This window comes from Danio rerio, chromosome 16, assembly GCF_052040795.2.
Source record: "Danio rerio strain M-AB ecotype USA chromosome 16, GRCz13ab, whole genome shotgun sequence".
NCBI lineage: Eukaryota > Metazoa > Chordata > Actinopteri > Cypriniformes > Danionidae > Danio > Danio rerio.
In genome coordinates, this window is record NC_141036.1 from 54,425,001 (window position 1) to 54,450,000 (window position 25,000).

The following is a 25,000-nucleotide window of genomic DNA, read 5'->3' on the forward strand; positions in this document are numbered from 1 at the left end:
TTAAAACCATAACTTTATTCTATTCACTCCACAATGCACAAATCACTGCCTGAAGCTAAAGGGAAAGGCTAATGTGGCTGGACATTTGGCGCACCTAACGATAATAATAATTAAAAGTTATTTATATCTATAGCAGCTTTTGTAATGATTCTTTTTTTATTTTCATCACTATTTTAACGAGTATAACGTTACGTTTGTGAGACACTATTTGTTGTAGCGATAGCATGCTAACATTAGCTAACTGACTTTTGTTTGTTGTTTTGTGACAGAAAACACGCTCTGAACTGTCATCGTATGAAACCGGCCTTATTCAGCGTTCTGTGCGAAATTAAGGAGAAAACTGGTGAGTAGTGGTCATGCATTTTGTTTTTAAAAGCGGTAAATATAATAACCGCAACTTTTATAATTGGTTTAAAAGTTGGCAATGGATACAGCACAGGCGCCATGTTCTGCAAGAACAAAGCCAGACAGTGTATACCTCATAAAAATACAACAAACTCATTCATTTCAGTTATCTTAATTTTAGTAACACATCTTTGCACGCTGTACTTAATTTTAATGTAAACATATTACCATTTATGTGTAATAACTAGATTTGACCAGAGTTGTAGCCATTGAAACAAAAAGTCTTCCTTTTCTTTCCAAAAAATAAATAATAACAGTCCTTAGTATTTGCATGTCATACTGAAACATTTGCATGCGTTAAAATGTTATAAGTAATAAGAAAAAAATCCATAGTATTTGCATGTCATACTAAAATATTTACATGAGTTAAAAATGTAAAAGTTATACGAAATAAAACAAATTTCCAAAAGAAAAATACTCCTTAGTATTTGCATGTCATACTAAAACATTTGCATGCATTAAAATTTTATAAGTACTAATAAATAAAACAAATTTCCAAAAGAAAATTCATAGTATTTGCATGTCATATTTAAACATTTGCATGTGTTAAAATGTTAAAGTAATAAGAAATAAATCAAATTTCCAAAAAAAATAATAATCTATAGTATTTGCATGTCATACTGAAACATTTGCATGTGTTAAAATGTTATAAGTATTAAGAAATAAAACAAATTTCCAAAAAAAACATAGTATTTGCATGTCATATTTATACATTTGCATGCGTTAAAATGCTAAAAGTAATTAGAAATAAAACAAATTTCCAAAACTAATAATAATCTATAGTGTCATACTGAAACATTTGCATGCGTTAAAATGATAAAAGTAATAAGAAACAAAAAAATAATAAATACATAGTATTTGCATGTCATAGTAATTCTTAGTAATAAGAAATAAAACAAATTTCCAAAAAAATTCATAAGATTTGTATGTCATACTGTAACATTTGCATGCGTTAAATGTTATTAGTAATAAGAAATACCCCCCCCCCCCCCAAAAAAAAAAAAAATCCATAAGATTTGCATGTCATACTAAAACATTTGCATGTGTTAATGTTATAATAAGAAATAAAACAAATTTCCAAAAAAAAAAAATCCATAGTATTTGTATGTCATACAGAAACACTGGCCTGCGTTAACATGTTATAAGTGATAAGAAATAAACAAATTTCCCCAAAAAATAAATAATAATAATCCATAGTATTTGTATGTTATACTGAAACATTTGCTTGCCTTAAAGTGTTAAATTAAAATGCAATGTCTGAGGATTATGTGTCCATATCATGAAAACAGAATAGTCATTTCATCTCTCATATGTTCTCTATTATTGGCCTCACATTAGCAGTATAATCTCTAACCCGTTTATTTGGATTTGCTATCTCAATATTTGCATGTGTTAGGAAATCAGTACAACTTAAATTGTTCCAAATATTTGCCTTTAACTTCCTCCTGCATATCAACACAAGTGTTTTTTGCATGTAGCATCCTTTTATTTGCATGCACGAATTGAACAGTAATTGCGTAATGTGTTGATTTTACATGGAGGCTAAGTTTAGGAAATCCCATAAGGGGACTGAAATGTTTACTGTGATGGTTAGTAATTAAATGGCCTTGTGCCTAATGGAGTCTTTTAATTTCCGTGGTTTGGCGCGCTCTCTTACAGCCTGTGGTATTGCATGCTGTGTGTCATTAATCATGCGGTGCTTCCATGACCTATACACTGCTTATTCCACACCACTGACATGATACGTTGACCTTCACATTGTCAAGTACATAAAGAAAGCCTCTGCTTAATACAGTATTCACAGCAGAATAAAGCTGTACATAGGATTTTTGCAGTTTTCAAGCAGTGATGGCCCAGGAACTGTCGAAATGACTCATTCGGTCTAGTGTTTTGCCCTTGACCGGCGCTTTTAACCTTCATGTTGCTTAAGGGAGACTGAGCAGTTTAATGGAAATTACATCAAAATGGAAATTAGTGCTGTGTAATAAATCGAAAATCCGATTTCGATTTCGATTATGGCTTCTAACAATTATGAAAAACCGTTAATCGAGATAAACGATTATTCCATTATTTACCGCCCCCTGTCCAGTTGTCCTCACTTGTTGCTCTTAAAAGCGCGAAAGACCGCATGCTTATGTATGTGCGGCGTGCAGACAGTCAGAAGCATGCGGTCTGCACTTGGTCTCATTCGCACATTGTGACGAGCAGAGAGCACACACATCTAAAGTCATTAACGTGAGCGCTTTAATGTTCAAATAGGTGTCAAAACGCGGTGTTTAGTGATTATTCATATTAACCCTCATTTTGTAATAAACAAACGAGTTGAGAATCAAAAGACACGTGAAACCATTAAAGTGACAGAGCTGCCGCCTGTTATCATGATTAATAAAACAACAAGAAAATCCCTCTCTGCTCTTGACTGAAGACTTTTGTAGCTAAAGTGTTTTTCTTCTGGTGAAGATGCTAAAAGCACAGTTTGTTTCATATTTTTATTCTATTGTATTTATTTCTCTTTCCTTTGCAGGGAGGAAAATAATATATGCAGTTAAAGTCAGAATTATTAGCCCTCCTGAATATTAGCAACCTTTTCCCCACAATTTCTGTTTAATGGAAAGAAGATTTCTGAACATAATAGTTTTAATCATTCATTTCTAATAACCGATTAATTTTATCTTTGCTATGATGACGGCTCATAATATTTTAGTAGATATTTTTTTTAAATACAAACATTCAAATTCAAAGTGTGATTCAAAAGCTTAATTAGGGTAATTAGGCAAGTCATTATATAACAGTAGTTTCTTCTGCAGACAATCAAAAATATATATTGCCTAAAGGAAAAATAATATTGACCTTAAAAAAGGTTTCAAAATATTTAAATTTGCTTTTATTCTAGCCAAAACAAAAGGCAAGGCAAGGCAAGGCAAGTTTATTTATATAGCACATTTCATACACAATGGCAATTCAAAGTGCTTTACATAAACAATAATAAAAGAAACAAGTAAAATAAAAATAAAAACAAATAATAAAAATGCGTAAAAACAAAACAAAACATAAAAACAGGTAAAATATGATATAAAAGAATGAAGAAGAAGAGAAAAACATGATAATGAGCACAGTGCTCATCCAGTAAAGGCACAGCTAAACAGATGTGTTTTCAGTCTTGATTTGAATGTGCCTAATGTTGGAGCACATCTGATCATTTCTGGAAGCTGATTCCAGCAGCGAGGGGCATAGTGGCTGAAAGCTGATTCACCCTGCTTTGACTGAACTCTTGGAACTTCTAGTTTATATGATCCTAATGATCTGAGTGATCTGTTAGGTTTGTATTCAGTGAGCAAATCTGTGATGTATTTAGGTCCTAGGCCATTTAGTGATTTATAGACCAGTAATAATACTTTAAAATCTATTCTGAATGTAACTGGCAGCCAAAACAAATAAGCCTTTCTCCAGAAGAAAAATATTAGAGGAAATACTGTTAAAATTCCTTCCTCTGTTAAACATCATTTGGGAAATATTTATTTTAAAAAAAATTCTCAGTAGTGCTAATAATTTTGACTTCAACTAATAATTGTTTGGAATAATTGTGATTACAAGTATGACCAAAATAATCGTGATTATGATTTTTCCCAAAATCGAGCAGCGCTGATGGTAATTAATACTGGCATGACCATATCAGTTTCACTATTTGATACATGCCATTCTTTCTTACTGTGAAATCAAAAATTAAGCTTTGGCCTGGGATCTCATATGATTGACAGATTGATCTTGTAAGTTGTTGTATTTTGTAAATATAATATTTTTGAATATTCATTAATGGATTTCCATTTTTAGGTCTTTCCATGAGAAATGTTCAGGAGGAGGAGCCTCCTGACCCACAGCTCGTACGATTGGACAACATGCTGCTGGCTGAAGGTGTAGCCGGGCCAGAGAAAGGGGGCGGAGCCGCAGCGGCAGTATCTGCTGCGACCAGCTCTGGCGGGATGTCCCCTGACAGCTCATTGGAACACTCCGACTATAAAAGCAAGTTGAGCCAAATTCGGAACATTTACCACACAGAGCTGGAAAAATACGAGCAGGTACATATTGTTGACATTGTGCTAGGTAGCCACGCCCTCAGGGAAATCTCATTGGTTCAAAATCCTGCTTTACAAAATTGTAAATACTGTGCAACAGTCAACGCTTTTTTTGTTGATATATTTTTCCTGTTCTTTCTTTTTCTTGTTAAAGTCTTATTAAAATCAGCTGTTAAACAGTCATTATTAAACTAAAACAGCTAGTTATTATTTATTGTTTAAAAGTTGTTAAAAACGAAACAAACCTCCTGGGTGAAACATTTTCAACTATTTTTTAAACCCAAAAAAGTACTTAAAAACTTCACAAAAGTACAAGAAAAGACAAATGGACAGCACTGTATACTTAATAGAGTTAATGGAATGATCTAATTAAAAATAGAAAAACAGTAATTGAAGTAGTTTTAGTAAGACTTTTATTGCATATTTTTAAGTGTTTCATGGTTGTGGCTGAGGAATTATCTGAGAATTCTTTCTGTTCACTAGTTGGTGCAGATTTCTCTGCAGCATCATGGGTAAATTATTTTAAAGGATCAGTTGAAGTAGGGGCTAAGGTGCTATCCCACAGTAAGAAGGTTGCTGGAAGTCTTCCTGTGTGGAGTTTGCATGATCTCCCCATGTTTGCTTGGGTTTCTCCCAAAGTCCAAAGACATGCACTGTAGATGAATAAGCTGAATTAGCCGTAGTGTGTGTGTGTGTGTGTGTGTGTGTGTGTGTGTGTGTGTGTGTGTGTGTGTGTGTGTGTGTGTGTGTGTGTGTGTGTGTGTGTGTGTGTTTGTGACATATCAGGACACAAATCTGCATATTGACATGGGTATGACACGGGTATTACAAAAAGGAGGTGAAATATGAGGACATTGGTGACATCCTCTTTTCTCAAAATGCTTATAAATCCTACAGAATGAGTTTAATCAGAGAGTAAAGCTGCACACAGTCTCCTGTGATGGTTGGGTTTAGGGGTGGGGTGAGGTGAGGGCAATACTATATACAGTATGGACAGTATAAAATTAATGGAAACCTATGTAGTGTCCCCACTTTTCACAAAAACAAACGTGTGTGTGTGAATGAGAGTTCAATTCAATTCACCTTTATTTGTATAGTGCTTTTACAATGTAGATTGTGTCAAAGCAGCTTCACATAGAGGATTATAGTGAATTGAAACAGTGTAGTTCAGTTTTCAGAGTTTAAGTTCAGTTTAGATTAGCTCAGTTTAGTTCAATGTGTTTTAATATTCACTGCTGGGAGTCCAAACACTGAAGAGTAATCCATCGATGTGCGGCACTACAAGTCTCGAACTATGCTAAACTAAACTAAACTAAACTAAACTTGACCAATGGGCCAAAGTGAAGGAAAAAAAACCTCAGGAGAAACCTGGCTCAGTTATCATGACCATTTCTCATATGGCAAAATGTCTTGTGGAGAGTTGCAGTCTCACACAGAGTGTATGAGTGTTTCCCAGTACTAAGAGTTGTATTCTCAGTGCTGGCGTTTGAAAGGGCGTCTGCTGTGTTAAACATATGCCGCAATAATTGGTGGTTCATTCCACTGTGGCAACCCCTGATAAAGCAGTGACTAAAAGATTGATCGTTTCAGCGGAAATATATACAGTTGCAATCAGAATTATTAACCCCCCTGAATTATTAGCCCCTCTGTTTATTTTTTCTCTCATTTCTGTTTAACGGAGAGCAGATTTTTTCAACACATTTCTAAACATAATAGTTTTAATAACTCATATCTAATAACTGATTTATTTTATCTTTGCCATGAAATAATATTTGACTAGATATTTTTCAAGACACTTCTATACAGCTTAAAGTGAGATTTAAAGGCTTAACTAGGTTAATTAGGTTAACTAGGCAGGTTAGGGTAATTAGGCAAGTTATTGTATAATTATGGTTTGTTCTGTAGACAGTCAAAAAAATATAGCTTAAAGGGGCTAATAATTTTGACCTTAAAATGTTTTTTTAAGAAATTAATAACTGCTTTTATTCTAGCCGAAATAAAACAAATAAGACTTTCTCCAGAAGAAATATATTATCAAACATACTGTGAACGTTTCCTTGTTCTGTTAAATATAATTTGGGAAATATATATAAAAAAAAGAAAAAACAATTTAAAAAGGGGGCTAATAATTTTGATTGCAACTGTATCTAGCACTGATTAACAACCTCATAGTGCACAATAGGTTTACCTGAGTTCTTACAAATCAATGTCCTATGAAATTGAGAATAGAGAAATTGAACGGAAACCAGACTGTTGCACTATCCGCTTGTTAAGTGGTGACAAATGAGATACTGTTTCAGGGTCCAAACCACGACTCGGCTGCATTGAGAAAATATTTGTTTATGACTAGGGCCAGATGGAATCTGCTGACATTTTTTGCTATTTCCGCTGAGAATTTTGGTAAAAATCTGCAGATTTCTGCATTATTTTGGGAGTATCATAACTAAAACCTTAATTTGTGAAATAAAAATAATATCTTTTTAACTTTTATTCAGTGTTTAAAATGCAAATCCAATTAGATTCACTTTATTTGGCAAACAAATCAAGTCTCTCATATCTCTACTAGAAGACAGAACATATTACTTTACAAACTGCATTGTACATAAATCAGATAAACATTTTCCTATTAGTCAATAATATTACTGTAATTAATAAAAAAACGGAATAAATATAGATTTACACAAATTTACTCACATTTAAGTTAATAAACAGAAATAATGATGGGCTGAAAATCTGCTGAATTCAGCGCGCACAGATTCCGTGTGGGCTTATTTATGACCACTTTTTAGTCCTATCACACATAAACCTCCCTGGGCTTAGTGGCCACACAAGTGAACAGCACATTTTAGCTCTGAGGTAGCTTTTTAAAATACTTTGAATGTTTTATATTTTGTTACAGACATACAGTGTTATCCTGCTTTGCAGCATATGAAATGTCCCAGACACGAACTTTCCAAAATAGAGAAATTATTATTTTTTTTTAACTTTCTGACAGTCAAAACATGATCAAAATTTTTTAATGTTAAATATGCATTAAAAACAGTCAGGAAAAAGTGTTTGATGTAAATTCGGACCACGAGTCCACATATATGGACACCATTTTTTTCTAAAAGTACATCTTATCAAAAGATGATACTTAAGGCCTGTGCACACTGAGACGTTTTTTTGCTCGCGTTTTCCGTCGACGTTTAATACCTTGTGACTAAATAAAGGGCGTCAATGCCATCATGCACACCAACGTGCAAAACGCCAGGCGCAAAAGCGGCATTTTAAAAAACACGCCTCATGCTGTTTTTTTTGTTTTGACGTGCCGTGTCAAAACCTCCACGAATCAGATTGATACTTTTGTTCACGTGCACGGAGCTGCTAAAGTTACAGTAAACAGCACTTGGAGGCGCTCAAGAGCAAAACAGTCGATGTGAGCGCACATTGAAAAAGATGCCCTGAAGCGATATAAACGTTTAGCTGCTTATTGCTCTCGTGAACACTAATAATTTCTTCATCGCTAGAGCTACAGCTGCAACATCCATGCTTGTTCGAGTTACCAGTAACTTTAACAACAAGCGTGTGAACTTCCTCTCCTCCTCTTCTTCTGTGTTATAAGCGGGTGTCAGAAGCTTAAAGTTGCGTAGCGCCATCTAACGTCAAGGAGTGATTTTGCATACTCTTCAGCTTGACGCCAGTGATAAGCGCTTGGGTGTGAATCAAGTGTGCCGCAAGCCTACGTTTGAGTGAAGGTTTCGGCCGTGAGATCGCCCCCTGGGGGCTGGCTGCAGTACAAGTCATAAAGCCCACCTCCTCCGTGTTAATGAAGGAGACTTGAGCCCAAATAAAAAAAAATATTACACTTGCAATAAAATGTCCCGAAAGATAGTTCTGGTCGATTAAGGCACTGGTTATTGTGCTGAAATAGGTGCAGATCTTCATTTTTGTAAACAGTTTGTTTTTAGCAGTAATTTAATGCTGGGCGTGTCATCGTGATTGACAGCTGTGATTGACAGTTTCTCAAAGCGCGGCGTCTGAGCTTCGGCAGGAGACTGAAGTAGACTGAAGTGTTATTATTCGATTTCTGTGTTATTTTACCATGACAAAATGAGTTCAGCAGTAAACTATAGTTTCTGACATACATGATCCTGGTGGAACTCTGTTTATTCGCTAAGTTCAGGGCTTTTTTCGGGCTTTATTAGTTTGCTGATACACGCCTAGCCACCCAGATAGCAAAACACAGTTCCGGCTAGATTCTCGCCTGCCGGAGACTTATCTCTTAGAGCTCAGACTGACTAATGTTACCTCTGCTGGACCTACTCCGGATGCCTGGACTCACTACCCAATTCCAGCCCGAGTCAATCGAGCCAGATGCGGCGGCCGAGCGAGCAGGCGCTGCCGCATGCGAGCCGGAATCAGCCCGCGACGCCGCGAGTAAGTTATGCGCTGCGGCCTGGAGCTGGCGTGATTGAATATATAAAACCCTCATATTTGTTAACGTTATTACATCCATTTGTGTTGATATGACAGCAAACGCATGCTGAGAAGTTCGGGGGGCCTGGTTGATTTTACATAAAGCGTTTGGTTGGAAGCTCGACTCTGCTCATTTTCGCGGCTCCTCCTCTGGCTCCATCAGACAATCCTTCTGCGCATGTCTGGCTCCAATTTCAGCAGTCTTTTGCGACAGTTTGTGCCCGTCAAGCAGGCGTTTTGCCCTCAAGGCGTTCAATGGGAAAAAGGGCTGTCGCGTCGTCCATATTTTTTACAGTCATTGGTGTGAATATAGAAAAACGTCTCGTAAAACGCTGACGATAAACGTAAACGAAAAGCGTCCCGGTGTGTAGGAGCCTTTAGGTTTTTATTCTAATTAGGTTCCAATAAGCACAAATAGCAAAGAGAAATAAATAAAATGCATGTAAAAAAACACCTTGGGCCTTTAGAGGTTAAAGTGAATTTTATATAAAAGCATGGTGTACACAACAGTCTCTGGACTTGCTGCATCACAGACACCAATATTTAAACAGTTTATAAAAAATGTATCACTTTCTGGCCAACAGATATTAGGCATGGGTATATATTTATATTGCGATTGGGATTTTCGAAAGTATTACGACGCTTTGTAAACATTTATTAATACCATTTATTGAGTCTCCCCATTCAGTTTGTTATAGCGCTTGGACCCAGAAGCCGCTTCTTGAGATGTCACACTTAATAAGTGGATTGGTCTTGTTTTTTTATTATTATTCATTTGTTTATTTATTGTTTTGGTCCATTTGCACTGCCTTTTTTTTTAATTAGGACAGAAAACGAAAGTTTAAAGCACTTTGACGTGAGAAAACACTATCTAAATGTCCTCCAACTGAAAGGAGTTACTAATCTTCATGCTGTTCACAGGCCTGCAGTGAGTTCACTACCCATGTTATGAATCTGCTGAGGGAGCAGTCTCGCACCCGGCCGGTGTCTCCACGTGAGATCGAGCGCATGGTGGCCATCATTCACCGCAAGTTCAGCTCCATTCAGACGCAGCTCAAACAGAGCACCTGTGAAGCCGTCATGATTCTACGCTCACGGTTTTTGGACGCCAGGTGACGTCTGCATGCTAATGTTATTGTCTGCCTTCATTTTTTTTCAAACATAATTTTTTATCATTATGATTATTATTTATATTATTTATATATTGCTATAGAGTGGAGGAACTATGATATAGGCTTTTCGAAGATTGCAAATAATGAGCTCTGTGTTTAAACACTGTTTATTACAATAACACATTTTGTCCAACTGGATAATCCGCTCACAAAAATACATATTTTAGCACTTTTGGATCTTAAATGCTAACGCAAGAATTGAAAAGCTAACATTAGCCTATAAACGGACTACAGTGCTTTCGGGGCGCTCGCCTGTGACATTAGCACCGCCCTGCTACAGACAACACTTCAAGCTTATTTTTACTAACATGGTTTAAGATTTACTCTCTCGGTTTATTATATTATAATCCACGCTATATATTATAAACAAATAAATATGCAAAAACACAGGCCTACGTGCATTTTGGATAGTTTTTTAGGTGAGAAATACATTTGTTTTGCTTTACGGTTGTTGTAAAAGCTTTAAAACTGTATGTATAAATGTGCCTACATAGTATTATCTTAAGACATATTTAAATAAGTGTATCGCTCGCGTGCACACAGCCCGCTTACCTTGTAATAGATGACAGAAATGAGGCGTGAGAGACAAGTTTATCCAATGCCTGCAAGTTCCATTAAGGATAGAGAACAACATTCGAAAAGCAGTCTATACATTCACATTTGCTATAGGAGTGAAAATATTTCAGTTATGACCGGGTTAAATGTGATTAGATTAAGAAAAACCCCCAAAAAGAAACACTTGATCACGTTAAAAAGACAGTTAATATGTACTTTTACACATTTATTCACACGTTTGCATTACTGAGAGCAGGAAAGAGACAGGCTGCCCTGGTGTCCGTGATATCGTTTAATTAAAATAAATGATCAGCAAATTAATATGTCTTGACAGTCTTTACAAGTAAAGCCATTATCTACTCACATTATAAATTACCAATTAAAAGAATACTACAAACTATAAAATACTATGAAAATACTTAAACAACAACAGACAAATCCAAATGCCCAACGCAAGCGAGCTTTGTTCCAGACCAGTTCAGTTTGATGACGTATCGTGTCTCCAACACCGCCTGTAGTCCCATTTAGCAACTTGTTAGCAACCGTCTTTTTAAAGATGCGTAGCTGATTTAAAAAATCAAGAATGTGATGTAACTGATATGTTTTATGTCGTAGAATAATACGTGAAAGGATATTAAGTTTGTGTTAGCCACAGACCTTATTTAATCGATTGAACTGATATCCCATTGAAAAAACCCGATGACTTCGGGACGAGAGAACCAGAACTGCTAAAATGCTAACTCGCTTTTGGATTTTCGCGTACAGATTGACGTCTTAGTTCCTCCACTCTATAGCAGCTGCATCATTTTGGTTATTATATATCAATATGACCATCTAGTAGAATTAAAAATAATAATATTAGTGCTGTCAAACAATCGTAGTTGATCACATCCAAAATTATGACCAAATAGTTGTAATATTAATATGTAGTACATGAACTGTAAAATTGCAGTACAAATATTGATTTATTTATTTATTTTCAGACTTGATTGTTTTTATTATTAAATGACATTATTAAATTGATAAAACTGCTAATAAAATAAGAAATATTACTTGAATCTATTAAGAATATGTTAATAATTATGTACATGTACATTACAGCTGTCAGATAACAATGCTAATATGTATGGCAATTATGTTTTCATTTTAAAACATTGAGTCGTCAAACGTTTATTTTGGCATTTGTCATAAAATATGTTTATGTTGACAAGGCAAGTATTAGATTGTTTTAGACAAGTACTAGTAGTGGCTCGGATAATTCAATTATTCAGTAAATTTTTTTAAGGCTGGTTGTCGCCACCTATTGGTTAAACAATTGATACAACTTTCGTTTTGAGCATCAAGTTGGATTAAACGGTGAGTATAGTATTCACCATAAACAATGTTTATATCTGAACTAATAGATCGTCAAATGTTTATTTTAGCATTTATCATAAAATATATTTATGTTGACAAGTCAAATATTAGATTGTTTTAGACAAGTACTAGTAATGACTTCAATAAGTCAGTAATAATAATTGAATGATTCATTTATTCAGTGAATTTTTAAGGCTGGTTGTCGCCACCTATTGGTTAAACTATGTAATTGATTCAACTTTCATTTTGAGCGTCAAGTTGGATTAAACATACGAGATGCAGAATCAGACACTCAAGACTTGCACACGCATATTTATTGAAAGGGGAAGAAAAACCTATTTGTGACTTGTGTAAAAACATTTTGACGATAAAACATTTTAACAGAATGTGCATTTTTAAATGATAATAGAAAACGTTTTTATTTAGGAAATATTTAAAGTGAAATGTTTGAAAAGGTGCCTTCTGGAGCACTTAGAATATTTATGCTTAATCAAACTAAAAGATTGTATCTGACTGTTTTAGTGTTGTTGCTACTTGTATACTTTTTGTTGTTTTTATTTACAAAGTATGTTTGTTAAGAAACTGTTTTGATTTTATGATTATATATTGTATATTTATTAGTAAATGTTTTACCATGAATATAGCCAATGCTGCTGATATGGCATTAAAACCTAAACAAATAAAGAAATAAGTTGTAATAAACTGTGAGTTTAATATTCACCATAAACCATGTTTATATCTGAACTTTTAAGTGGCCAAATGTTTATTTTGACATTTATCTTAAAATATGTTTATGTTGACAAGGCATAATAATTTTAGACAGCAATTTTTTTACTATTACATTTTCTTCCTTTTATCAGGCGTAAGCGGCGTAATTTTAGTAAACAGGCCACAGAGGTTCTGAACGAGTATTTCTATTCACACCTCTCGAACCCTTACCCGAGTGAGGAAGCCAAAGAAGAACTGGCCAAGCAGTGCAGTATCACTGTGTCTCAGGTATGAACTCCTTTATCATTTATGTACTCTGTTTGATAGGCTTGTTTTCCTCGAGTCTTTAAGAGGAGCATGGCTCTCGTTGCACTACTGGAGCGTCCAGTCATCAGATACATATCGCTTTCATTTTGGCTCTGAAATCATAACAGGTGTCCAACTGGTTTGGCAACAAGAGGATTCGCTATAAGAAGAACATTGGGAAATACCAGGAAGAGGCCAATCTGTATGCCATGAAGACAGCCTTAGGGGCGACACAGAGCGAAGATTCACCCCACACTCCAAACTCCACTGGTTAGTTAAAGCCCAAAGTATTTTTCACTGTTATGGATAAACGTCTAGTAGTGTCTCACAGTACAAACGGTTTAGATACCATTACGGTTTTTAAGTCACGGGTCAGACCATTTTTCAGCAAAAAAGGGAGGAGACAAATGTAATTTGCTTTACATTTAATACATAAACAGTTTGGCTATAACATAACTTATAACCTGTATTTTTACTAAACACAAAGAAATAACCAGCTGAATAAATAAATTATTAAAGTAAAATATTAAATACTGTGAAAAATAATCTTTGCTACTGTTGCTGATAATGCTAATTGTATAAATTTTACATTATAATCTTGTACAACAATACATCATATTTAGTTTTTTGTCCGTTTCTAATAATGATTCAGTCACTCACTCATAAACATTTTAATTACGAGATTTATCATTTTGAAGAATTATTCATTGATTTTTTAAAATTATTTTTTTAAGGCTGGCTGTTGCCACCTATTGGTTAAACAATGTAATTGTTACAACTTTTATTTTGAGTGTCATGTTGAATTAAACGGTGAGTTTAATATTTACCATAAACCTCAGTGTTATATCTGAACTATAAACTGAAAGAAATTATAATAACTCAAAATTATACTGGCTGAGAAGACTGAATCTCTTTTTTGGTCAAATGCAGCCCCTCAAGAATAAATAAACATGCAAATTACGATTATTTATAATTAGGGTTGCATGGGGATTTCGATTGAGATGGCATTCTTTTAATAATTAAATGTGCAGTTATACACTGAACGCATTCAAGCAGGCTAAACAAGTAGTGGCAGAAAGCACCTAAATAACCTAAGAAATAATTTGAGCGCCATAAAAACTTTTTATTCATCGATATACTTCAGAGCGAAGCCAAAATGCATTCAAACTAGGGCTACACGATATTGCAAAAATCTGAAATTGCAATATTTTATTTTTCTGCAGTTCATATTGCGATATTGATCACAGTTTTAACAGATAAAATGAATAGCACTATTTGAAACGAATAAATAATTTTAGGACAAATTTGGATGATAATAGGATGATTTTGTAGTGGACGCATCTGCGTAAAATGTAATAAACCAAATCACAAGCAGTGATAAATACAGTAAAGCAAAATTACAAATGAAACAAATGCTTTATGGGTTTTCTGTGAGTCTAACAGCATTCAGGTGCACAAACTGATCCAATAAATGTAAAATAAATAATCTTCATTGCATATATAATGCACATAAATACAATTAATGTGTCTTGAAGTTGCTAAAAGTTTAATTACCTGTGCCTGAATGCTTTAAACTGGCTTGAAACTAGGGTTATCGCCGATGATCTATCGACATCAGGATGCTGAGCCAACATCGCAATCCTCCGCCCCACCCCGCAGCAACCCGGTTGCGAAAAACACACAGTCAGGCCCTGTTTACACCAATACGTCTTAGTTTTGGCATTTTAGAAATAAAACGATCCACATTCACACTGGGGTTTTACCTAGCATTTCTGAACAGCCCTCCATTCACACTATACCTCTGAAAACGCACATCACGTGACCACACACACATACACACACTCTGGCATGTGCTGCAGCAGCATATGTACATGTCTGAGCTCCGGGCAGTCAGCGAGTGCTTTGAGCAAAACCCCAGAAAGCAGTGCACAATAGACAGTTTATCAAGGATGTACCGCTGGATCGCCTCTCACTATAAGTGTTAAACGTGATATTTAATTAATCTTGTCTCTATCTAAGGACGCTTCAGTCTTTTGAATCTAACAGGTATTGTCACAGCGTCAGTACACTGCTTCTTTCACGCTTGTACTTAGTAATTTTAGGGAAACCTCAGACACTTTTGGTTGGTAAAACAGGTGCACAATCAGCAGGAACCAACCAAGTTTGTCGACGCCATTACACAGATCACTTTGCCTGTTCATGCCAGAGTACCACGGAAAAAAGAGATTGCAAGTGGCCATTTGTGTGTAACTTTTCTTTATTTATTTATTATTTGATTACTTATGGGTAAAACAAAGACCATGCGGGTCAGGTAGTTGAAACGGTAGGCTACAAAAAATAAATTTGTTATAAATTAATTAATTATTTATAAATAATAAATACACTGCCACCTAGGACAACGATGCCATCGTCCATCGTGATGTTTCACATTAGACATTGGTCGACATCCCCCAACCCTACTTAAAACGTGTACACAGTCACAGGCTTTAAAACACATGCAAATGTTACAATTGTTTGATAACTTTATGGTTATACTTTGTAATTACTCCACAATCACGTGTGTTTTTAACTCCTGCTCCACTTTTATCCTGATTTGACATTGCAGATTCTGCAGTGTGACTATTGTGAATGACTATTGATGCTAAAACTGTATATTGTGCAGCCCTAATTCATGCATGTGATTTCAATGATAGGGGAAGGAATCTCTCTGTGATTGTTATGAAGTTAGAAACGACTCTTTAACACCTCTCTCTCTCTCTGTCCTCCAGGCTCAGGGTCGTTCTCTCTGTCAGGATCAGCTGACTGCTTTCTAGGGGTTCCACCAATGAACGGCGAGCAGCCTCCGTATCACATGGGAGCTCAGGTGCAACTCTCTTTTGTACTGCATCTGTGCATGTCTTCATCTCTGTTGTGCTTGTGTGGTGTGTGTGAGTCTCCGGCTCAGTAACATGAGAGATCATGATAATATCACTCTTTATTTTAGAGTTAGAGATCACAATTCACCCTCAATTCTAAATAGACAACAAAGTAATTGTTAATAATAATAATAGAAAAAAAAGTTATTTACTCAAGGTTCTAATAAAAGGTTGATGATAATAATTTGAATAGAAAAATAATCTCAGCTTAAATGATTTAGTAACTTATAAATACTGTATTTCTCATTACTGGATGAAAAATAATTTTTGATCAAATTCTTAAACTTATTATTAAGCGGCCAATGCATTTACATTTTCATGACAACCCACTGTTGTAACAATGCAATTCCTGCTACTTTCACCCACAATTCTAAATAGACAACAAAATGATAATTAAAACAAGATTGTGACAAAATTAAAATTGCTGCATTCTATTTATCATGATAATAATATTGTGGCGAGGGGGCGTGGCCGAGAGCCGTGGGAACGGAGACTGCCGTCTAAACCAAAACAAACAGACGGCAGGTCCGTCAAACTGAAAGCAAAAGTAAAATATGTCCGGGCCCGGTCCTCTCTCAGCTTCCTCTGCCATCGTTCCTCCTCATATAGTCCAGAGCTCCTTCCATGGGATTCATTCCGTTCCCACGGCTCTCGGCCACGCCCCCTCGCCACAAATATTAATACATAAATCATTTTTAATAATCTCAGCTTAAATAAATGAATCAATAACTTATTTTTAGTCACAAATGCAATTACATTTTAATGTACTACTGGTGTATCAATATAATTGCTGCAACTTTCATTTGAAGCATTAGGTTGCCTTTAAAGGTGCAGTATGTAAGTTTGACACTCAGTGGTTCAAGTAGGTATTGCATGCCTGGTTCAAAATACACATAAGCACAGGTTGCCAGATTGACGACACCAACAGGTGCAAGCCTGACTATCGAGCCTAAAGGTTGATTTAAGTCGTGTTTTCAATAAAAGCAGCAGCATGCGATAGAAGGATTATTTTCCATATTAAAATTAGGTTTTGTCCTAACCAAAACCTGAAATTTATAATTTAGAAACGGCTTTTATTTCTTGCTGCTGAACAACAGATCACCTCCGGTACACCTCATGTGCTTTATTCAGTGTTAAATGTTGATAATGTGAGTTCAAATGCCAGTTTATGTCATATTTATTGTCTTACTACTGAAGCAGCAGCAGCAGATAGTTCACCTCAGATCTTGAATATGAAATAAACTGTTTGAAACTGAACTTTATGGGCCCTATTATACACCCGGCGCAATAAGGCGCAAGACGTGTTTCCTCGACTTGTTGCTATTTTCAGCCCAATGCAACCTTAATTTTCCGGTTTTCCGCCATGTTGTTTAAATAGCTAATCCATTTGCGCCACTTTTTTGGCTCATGGATGTTTTGGTCTAGAAAAGAGGTGTGTTAAGGCAAATTGTGTGTGTGTTGCTATTTTGAGGAACTAAAATAGAGCTGAAAGCAGGTATTAGAGCCAGCGCAGAGTGCGTTAGTTGTGCGCCTCGCTGCTTAAAACATGCAGGATGTACAGCAATACACAAATATCTTTACAAATGAAAAAGAATTAAAGGATGAAAATAATACAAAAATTATTATTTTCTACATAAACATAAGAACCACCTGTCCACCTGTCTGGTTTTTAACCATATGGGGCAAAGCACGTGAGATATATAACTATTTTTTGACCACACTTCATTATTATTGTTTATTTATTCAATTGCTGGAAATTAGAACTGAATTTAGAAATAGTTTAGAAACAAATCCTAACAAACTAAATGAATTATGTAGGCTAATGGCTGTCTGTGCGTACAACATGTTTCCTTATCCACGAAAGAGCGAAATGGAAATGGAAAGGCAGAATAGAGGAGGCTCATTTTATTCTCGCACTGCATATGACCTGTTTAACCGTTTTCTCACTAGTGAAGCGTTCAGTTTTTATACTTACAAAGTCCACCATGTAAATAGCAAATGCGCTATGGCGCGACGCAACTGACTTAAAGGTAATGGGAGATGAGATTCTGATTGGTTTATTTTCAAAACACACCCAGAACTCATTAAGAGAAGAGCGTATTTTTCCGTCCTTAAAATGGCAAAAGTGGATTCAAGACGCTTTAGATTTTGCACCCACATCGTTACAATAGAGCCCTAAAACTGTGACTTAACAAATATCAGTAATTCAGCATCTACATTTCATATAGTTAAAGAAGTTTATTTTGTATTAATCAGATTGTAAACATTACCATTTTGTTGGAGTGCAGTAAGTGCACTATTCTGTGCTTCTGAATGGCTGTATTTACATTTCTGTCATGTTTCATCTGGTGCAAACAACCAAATTGCTTATCACTGCAAATCTCGTCTCATAGCGTGTTGTTAGGACACTTAGTTACAATGTAACCTGCTCACATAATGTTTGCATTTTAAATATAACATATTATTTGGTAATTAATAACCACCTCATGTGAAACTGAATCTGCATCTCATTTCAGAGGCTGTTATTGTCCTCTGGAGGGCGCATTTCGGTCACAGACGCATGCTTTGAGAGCGTTCCTGACTGAATCAAATATGCTGTTTTCCACCAAGTCATCCCGGCATACTGGAATATAATTGGCTAAACTGGCATTGATCGGGTTAAAGGGACCAAAACAAATTATTCCAGCATGTAACGCACATTTTCGAACCAGAAAATCTGACTTTAGCATTGTTTATCAGATAAACAAGAGTGTTCTCTTAGCATATTTCTTAAATATCTACAAACATATTATATTATGTTTATTAGGGTTGGGCATCTAAGCTATAATGCCGATCCGATACGCATCTCGATACAAAGAATACGATCCGATATATTAGCGATACATTTGTGACATATTGCAATGCAACACGATACGATTCACACCCATATCACGATACGATGCGATATTTTAGCACTAACTAATTAGATCAAGTTTATGAGATGATGTGAAAGAGGATGCTGTGCCATTGAATGAGTTTGATTATTTATAAACCAAGCAAAACCAAGACTTTTTTTACAAACTGGCTTTTCTCTCAGAGCCAGAGTGTCAGTTTACAGTAGAGGGCCATTTTAGAACATATAGCACATATTATTTAAGTAATTTCAAGATAAACAATGTATACGTGCAATATATATTAAAAAATATATATATTTGCACTCTTTCAACATAAAGGTTTACCATTGCACAACAAGAATTGTGATTTAACTTTTCAACTATGAAAACAAGTTTTACAAAGATATATTTTGCCACCGATTATTCAAAACTTAAGGTGGTGAACTAGCAGTGTTATGCTGCTTTGAAACATCACTGTCACTGTAAACAACAGGCTAATAAAAATATAACAAACCAGCAATCTTCTTGCTGTGAGGTGGTCAAACTACCCACTGTGCCACCGTGACACCCATTATTTTTATCATTATTATTATTAATATTATTATTATTATTATTATAATTAAATAAAAATTAACAGGAGGAGGTGTTTAAAACCTTCGTTCTCCGTGACACTAGGCTGAATATCTTTGCAGATGAACAATGCAATAGTATCCGTTATTGGCGTAGAGCGCACAAAACTGTTGCGCACGGAAAAAAAAACTTGCAATGCTTTTCTCACCACTTTTGGAGCTGGTTGAAGCAGTGCGAAAGCCGGGGATGCAGGAACACTGGAAGATGCTTTCACAACAACACCGTGGCGCCGCTTCAAGTGAGATTTCAGATTAGTCATACTGCCCGCGTATTTTACAGATGCGCGGCACATTTTGCAAATTGCATCTGTCCTGTCATGTCGTCCATCATTTAATCCATAATGTTGCTTGCCATACTTTAGATTTAAAACTCAGTGAGGAATAAAATGTTTGTTTTGCTTCTCGCACTTTCTGAGGGCGCTCCACTTGCTTCATCCGCACACCTGATACACTGAGTTGTAGTGTAAGTGTACACATCCGCAAATCCGTTGCTAAGGCTTACTTTATGTAGGTCGATTAAATTATGCGCCAAAAACAGGTTGACAACTCTTGTCAATAAATAAAAAATACATTCTATATTAAAAATATAAGCTGTATCTCGGAAAAATCGATGCATCTCGCAAAAACCGATGCATCTCGATTTGCTTCCAAAATTTCATTCATCCTCTGCTGCTCCACCGATGCACTCGCATCGTGCACGCGCATGACCGCGTATCGATACATATCGGTTAATCTTCCCATCCCTAATGTTTATGCTTTAGAAGAGTCAAAAACTTACATGCAGCACCTTTAAACAGTGATTTTGATCAGTAGACATCAGTGTGGATATCCAAATTACAAATGTTTTTCCCAGAACTTCTGTGACAATTCGAATGCTTGTAACAGAAGTGTAAATGCACAAATCATGGTCATTTAGAAGGATTATTAATTAATGGAGAATGCAAGCTTGTAACAATTAATGTGCAGCTCTAAATGGAGGCAATGATGTGGTTTTGTGTTTGCTTTGCTAAATGTCCTTTTCCTCTCTCTCTCTGGTAGGACGCTCAATCGCGCTTCTCAGAAAGACTGTATATTACCAGAGAGAGCCGGGTGAGGAGCTCAGTTCATGCATGCCTGCGTCTGCGGTCCATCAGTCTCGCTTTTTCACTCACACACTGCAATGATTCACTTTCTGTGTTGATTATAATTATGGCTTATTCACATTAAGAGCCGCGTGTGGAGTGGTATGACTTTTAATGAGAATGCTTTAACATAAGTGAACAAAGTATAACCTCCTTTTGAGGTCATTGCAGATTTTATACTTACTATTTTTATTATTATTGAGTATTGATTGTGTGATACTGATTTTGATAAATGGTTTTACTTTAATAAGTGAATACATTAGTCTACATTTAAATTAGGTAAAAATCTTTCATCAATGTTTTCTAATTTTGTTTCTAACTTTCTGTGAACTACTAAAATGTAGGATACTGTATATCTTGTAATAATCATGTATGAGGAATAGTGCTGGGCAAAGATTAATCACATCCAAAACTAAAGTTTATTTTGACATAATATGTGTGCATTATATATATATTTCTCATGTATTCACTCACCGGCCACTTTATTAGGTACACCTTACTAGTTCCGTGTTGGACTCCTTCTTGCTTCCAGAACAGCCTTAATCTTTCGTGGCATAGATTCAACAAGGTACTGAAAATATTTCCCAGAGATTTTGCTTCATATTGACATGATAGCATCACACAGTTGTCGACTGCACATCCATCTCATTTCCACCACATCCCAAAGGTGCTCTATTGGATTGAGATCTGGTGACTGTGGAGGCCATTTGAGTACAGTGAACTCATTGTCATGTTCAGGAAACCAGTCTGAGATGATTCATGTTTTATGACATGCCGCGTTATCCTGCTGGAAGTAGTCATCAGAAGATGGGTACACTGTGGTCATAAAGGGAAGAACATGATCTGCAACAATACTCAGGTAGGCTGTGGGGTTGACACGATGCAATGCTCAGTTGGTACTAATGGAACCAAAGTGTGCCAAGAAAATATCCTTTACACTGTTTCACTACCACCAGCAGCCTGGACTGTTGGGGAGGGGAGGATGGATCCATGCTTTCATGGTGTTGATACCAAATTCTGACCCTAACATCCGAATGTCACAGCAGAAATCGAGACTCATCAGAGCAGGCAACAATTTTCCAATCTTCTATTGTCCCACTTTGATGAGCCTGTGTGAATTTTAGCCTCCGTTTCCTGTTCTTAGATGACTGGAGTTGCACCTGGTGTGGTCTTCTGCTGCTGTAGCCCATCTGCCTCAAGGTTTAATGTGTTGTGTGTTTAGAGATGCTCTTCTGCAGACCTCGGTTGGAACGAGTGGTTATTTGAGTTACTGTTGCCTTTTTATCAGCTGGAACCAGTCTGGCCATTCTACTCAGACCACTGTCATCAACAGGGCATTTACACCCACAGAACTGCCCCTCACTGGATATTTTCTCTTTTTCGGACACTTCTCTGTAAACCCTAGAGATGGTTGTGTGTGAAGATCCCAGTAGATCAGCAGTTTCTGATCTAGCACCCCATTCTGATGCTCGGTTCAAACTGCAGCAGATCGTCTTGATCATGTCTACATGTCTAAATGCATTGAGTTGCTGCCATGTGATTGGCTGTCCAGAAATTTGTGTTAACGTGCAGTTGGATAGATGTACCTAATAATGTGGCCGGTGAATGTATCTTGCTATGAAGAAGATGATGATAATAGTGCTCTGTTAGTAGTAAACGTCATTTAAATTTAGGATTTATAGTTGTTAAATGTAAACATTTGATAAAACTGATTTTTAAAAGTATTTAACGTTATGAAGATTAAAATACATGTAATAAAATATTAGTTAAAAAGTAATGACAAATATAATACTTTAAATGTATTTCTTTGTGTGTGCATATATAATTTACATTAATGCACATTGCAAACTTTGTAATAAATATTATATTACAAATTTGATATTTGAAGGGTTTTATTGTTGTTTTTCTTGCTCTGCAGACTAATGGTAACTGGCAGGAGCAGAACTCGCCGCCGTCCGCTGCTTCACCCGGAACTGATCACTCCGTCGACTCAGACTGATGACGTCCACCTCACAGACACGAAAGAATGATGCTCTCTCTTCTACCCAACTGCAGATTTACTTTTCTTCTTAGTTTTATTTTCGTTGGACTTCACGTCGAGCCTCATTCATGAAGCAAAGTTTTACATGTAGATCCTTTATAAATGTATTCTTATTACATTTAATGCAATCATTTACATAAGAAAAGGCCTTGTTTATGAAGCATGTAAATGTGTAAACTGCTTGTAAAATTGCTAAACGACAGATTAAGCCTATTATTTGGAATAATTTTGTTTTTAACCCGTTTATAGGACACTCATTGAAATAATCGTCAGGAAAAATCCTGGAGCGTCACTAGGGGTTATTATTATTAATTTTTAAGTCACTTTTTAAAGTAATAATTAAAATAATTGTAAGTGAAAAGTATATTATAAACTTAAATTAAAATATATTATAAACTATATCTTAATGAAATTACCATAAATGGTTCCTTGCCCAATAAAGGGTTAAAATGTCTTAAGTCTCTCTTCAAGGCTGCATTTATGTAATAAAAAACTATAGTAAAATAGTGAAATATTACTTAAATATTTTAAAATCTAATTTATTTCTGTGATGCAAAGATTTCAGTTTCAGGTATCTGGTTTCAGTTATGAGTTTTCAGTTTCAGTGATCAATTTTCAGCATCACGTGATCCAGACATAATACTAATATGCAGATTGTGTGTTCAGTTATTTATTATTGGTGCAAAACAACCTTTTATAAACAGTTTTTATTTTAATTTCCAATAACTAAATGTAGCCTTTCTCTGAGCCAAACTATTATTTGGAATAATGATGTTTTTAACCCCTTTATAGGACACTCATTGAAATAATTATCAGGAAAAACCCTGGAGCGTTACTGGGGGTTATTACTTATTTTTAATTACTTAAAATTACTTTAAACTTTATAATAAGTAGCAATTTAATGAAATAATTTAAAGATTTTTGACCTTATTACTTGAATAACAAAGTAAAAAGAGAGTATATTATAAACAATCTCAAACAAGTTACTATAAATGTTTCCTTGCTAAATAAAAGATTAATATTTTAAGTCTCTCATTAAGGCTGCATTTATGTAATAAAGAAATAGTGAAATATTACGTATTTTAAAATCTAATTTATTTCTGTGATGCAAAGCTGAATTTTCAGCATTATTACTTATCAGTTTTCAGCTTGAGGTATTTGGTTTCAGTTTCAGTGATCCATTTTCAGCATCACATGTTCCAGAAATCATACTAATATGCAGATTCTGTGTTCAGTTATTTATTATTGGTGCATAATAACCTTTTATAAACAGTTTTCACTTTATTTTTAATTAATAAATGTAGCCTTTGTCTTAGCCAAACCGTTATTTGGAATTATCATGTTTTTAACCCCTTTATAAGACACTCATTGAAAGAATCTTCAGGAAAAACCATGAGGTTTACTTCTTTTTTTTTTTTTTGTAATCAAGTTTTAAGTAATAATTAAATTAAATAATTCAGACTTTTGAATTTGTAACTTAAAGTGAAAAAGGAAAGAGAAAGTATATTATAAACAATCTCAAAGAAGTTTCCTTGCCCAATAAAAGGCAAAAATGTTTTAGGTCTCTCATCGAGGCTGCATTTATGTAATAAAATTATAGTAAAATATAACTTAAATATTTTAAAATCTAATTTATTTCTGTGTCAATTTTCAGCATCACATGATTTAGAATTATTATAAGCAGATAATATGCAGATTCTGTGTTCAATTATTTATTATTAGTGCATAGCAACCTTTTATAAACGGTTTTCACTCAACGCTTCGTTCATTAAATGTAGCCTTTGTGAGCAGAACAGGCTTTTGTAAGCAGTTTATGCATTTGTCTCATGAAGAAGGCCTTTCTCCGTTTAGATGGTTGGATGTTTGTGTGAGAGAAGAGCTGGATGAGATCAAGGCTTTTACTTGTGTTGTTTTAGTGTTTTACATTTCCACTACATCACAACTTCCATTATGTGTTACTGCAATATCTGGGTGTTGAACGGGGGAACTTTTTAAGCTGCATTACGACTGCTTTCATTACAGCTATTTTATTATTATTATTATCACTGCTCAATATAGTTTATTCAGAGCTCAGATAGGATTGGCTTGGCTGAAAGGGGCAATATTGATAAATCCAAAGATTGTTTTTTTGGTTGTTTCTCTGTGTGTATGTGTGTGTTTCTCTTTTTTACTGGGTTTGTGTATGTATCAGTTTTCTGAATGAGGTGTGTTTGCTGTTTTATTTACCGTTTGAATGAGTATATCAACAGTGCTGTCTTTTCTCTGTACAGTGAAACACCTGTATTCTCTACCTCTTTTACAATAAAGACTGTCTGTGTACACATTCAGCATTTGTACACAAACTTGTTTTGTTGCAGCACATATTCATCTATCTATCTATCTATCTAT

General features: G+C 35.3%; 1 protein-coding gene across 3 annotated transcripts in view; it reads left to right on the forward strand.

The window, feature by feature from the left end:
• Positions 1–24,958, forward strand: part of pbx2 (pre-B-cell leukemia homeobox 2) — a 25,662-nt gene extending 704 nt beyond the window's left edge. Inside the window, exons 2-10 of one of the 3 annotated variants that reach the window (XR_015510615.1) lie at positions 270–343; positions 4,237–4,481; positions 9,858–10,048; positions 12,880–13,015; positions 13,162–13,303; positions 15,802–15,896; positions 20,489–21,139; positions 21,239–21,430; positions 21,531–24,939. Coding sequence is in view for 2 of the 3 variants with exons in the window: in XM_087286213.1 (XP_087142339.1) it covers positions 270–343; positions 4,237–4,481; positions 9,858–10,048; positions 12,880–13,015; positions 13,162–13,303; positions 15,802–15,896; positions 20,489–20,539; positions 22,490–22,570 (1,015 nt within the window). In the remaining variant the exon portion in view is untranslated. 3 annotated transcript variants of the gene reach the window in all.
• Positions 24,959–25,000: the final 42 nt, after the last annotated feature.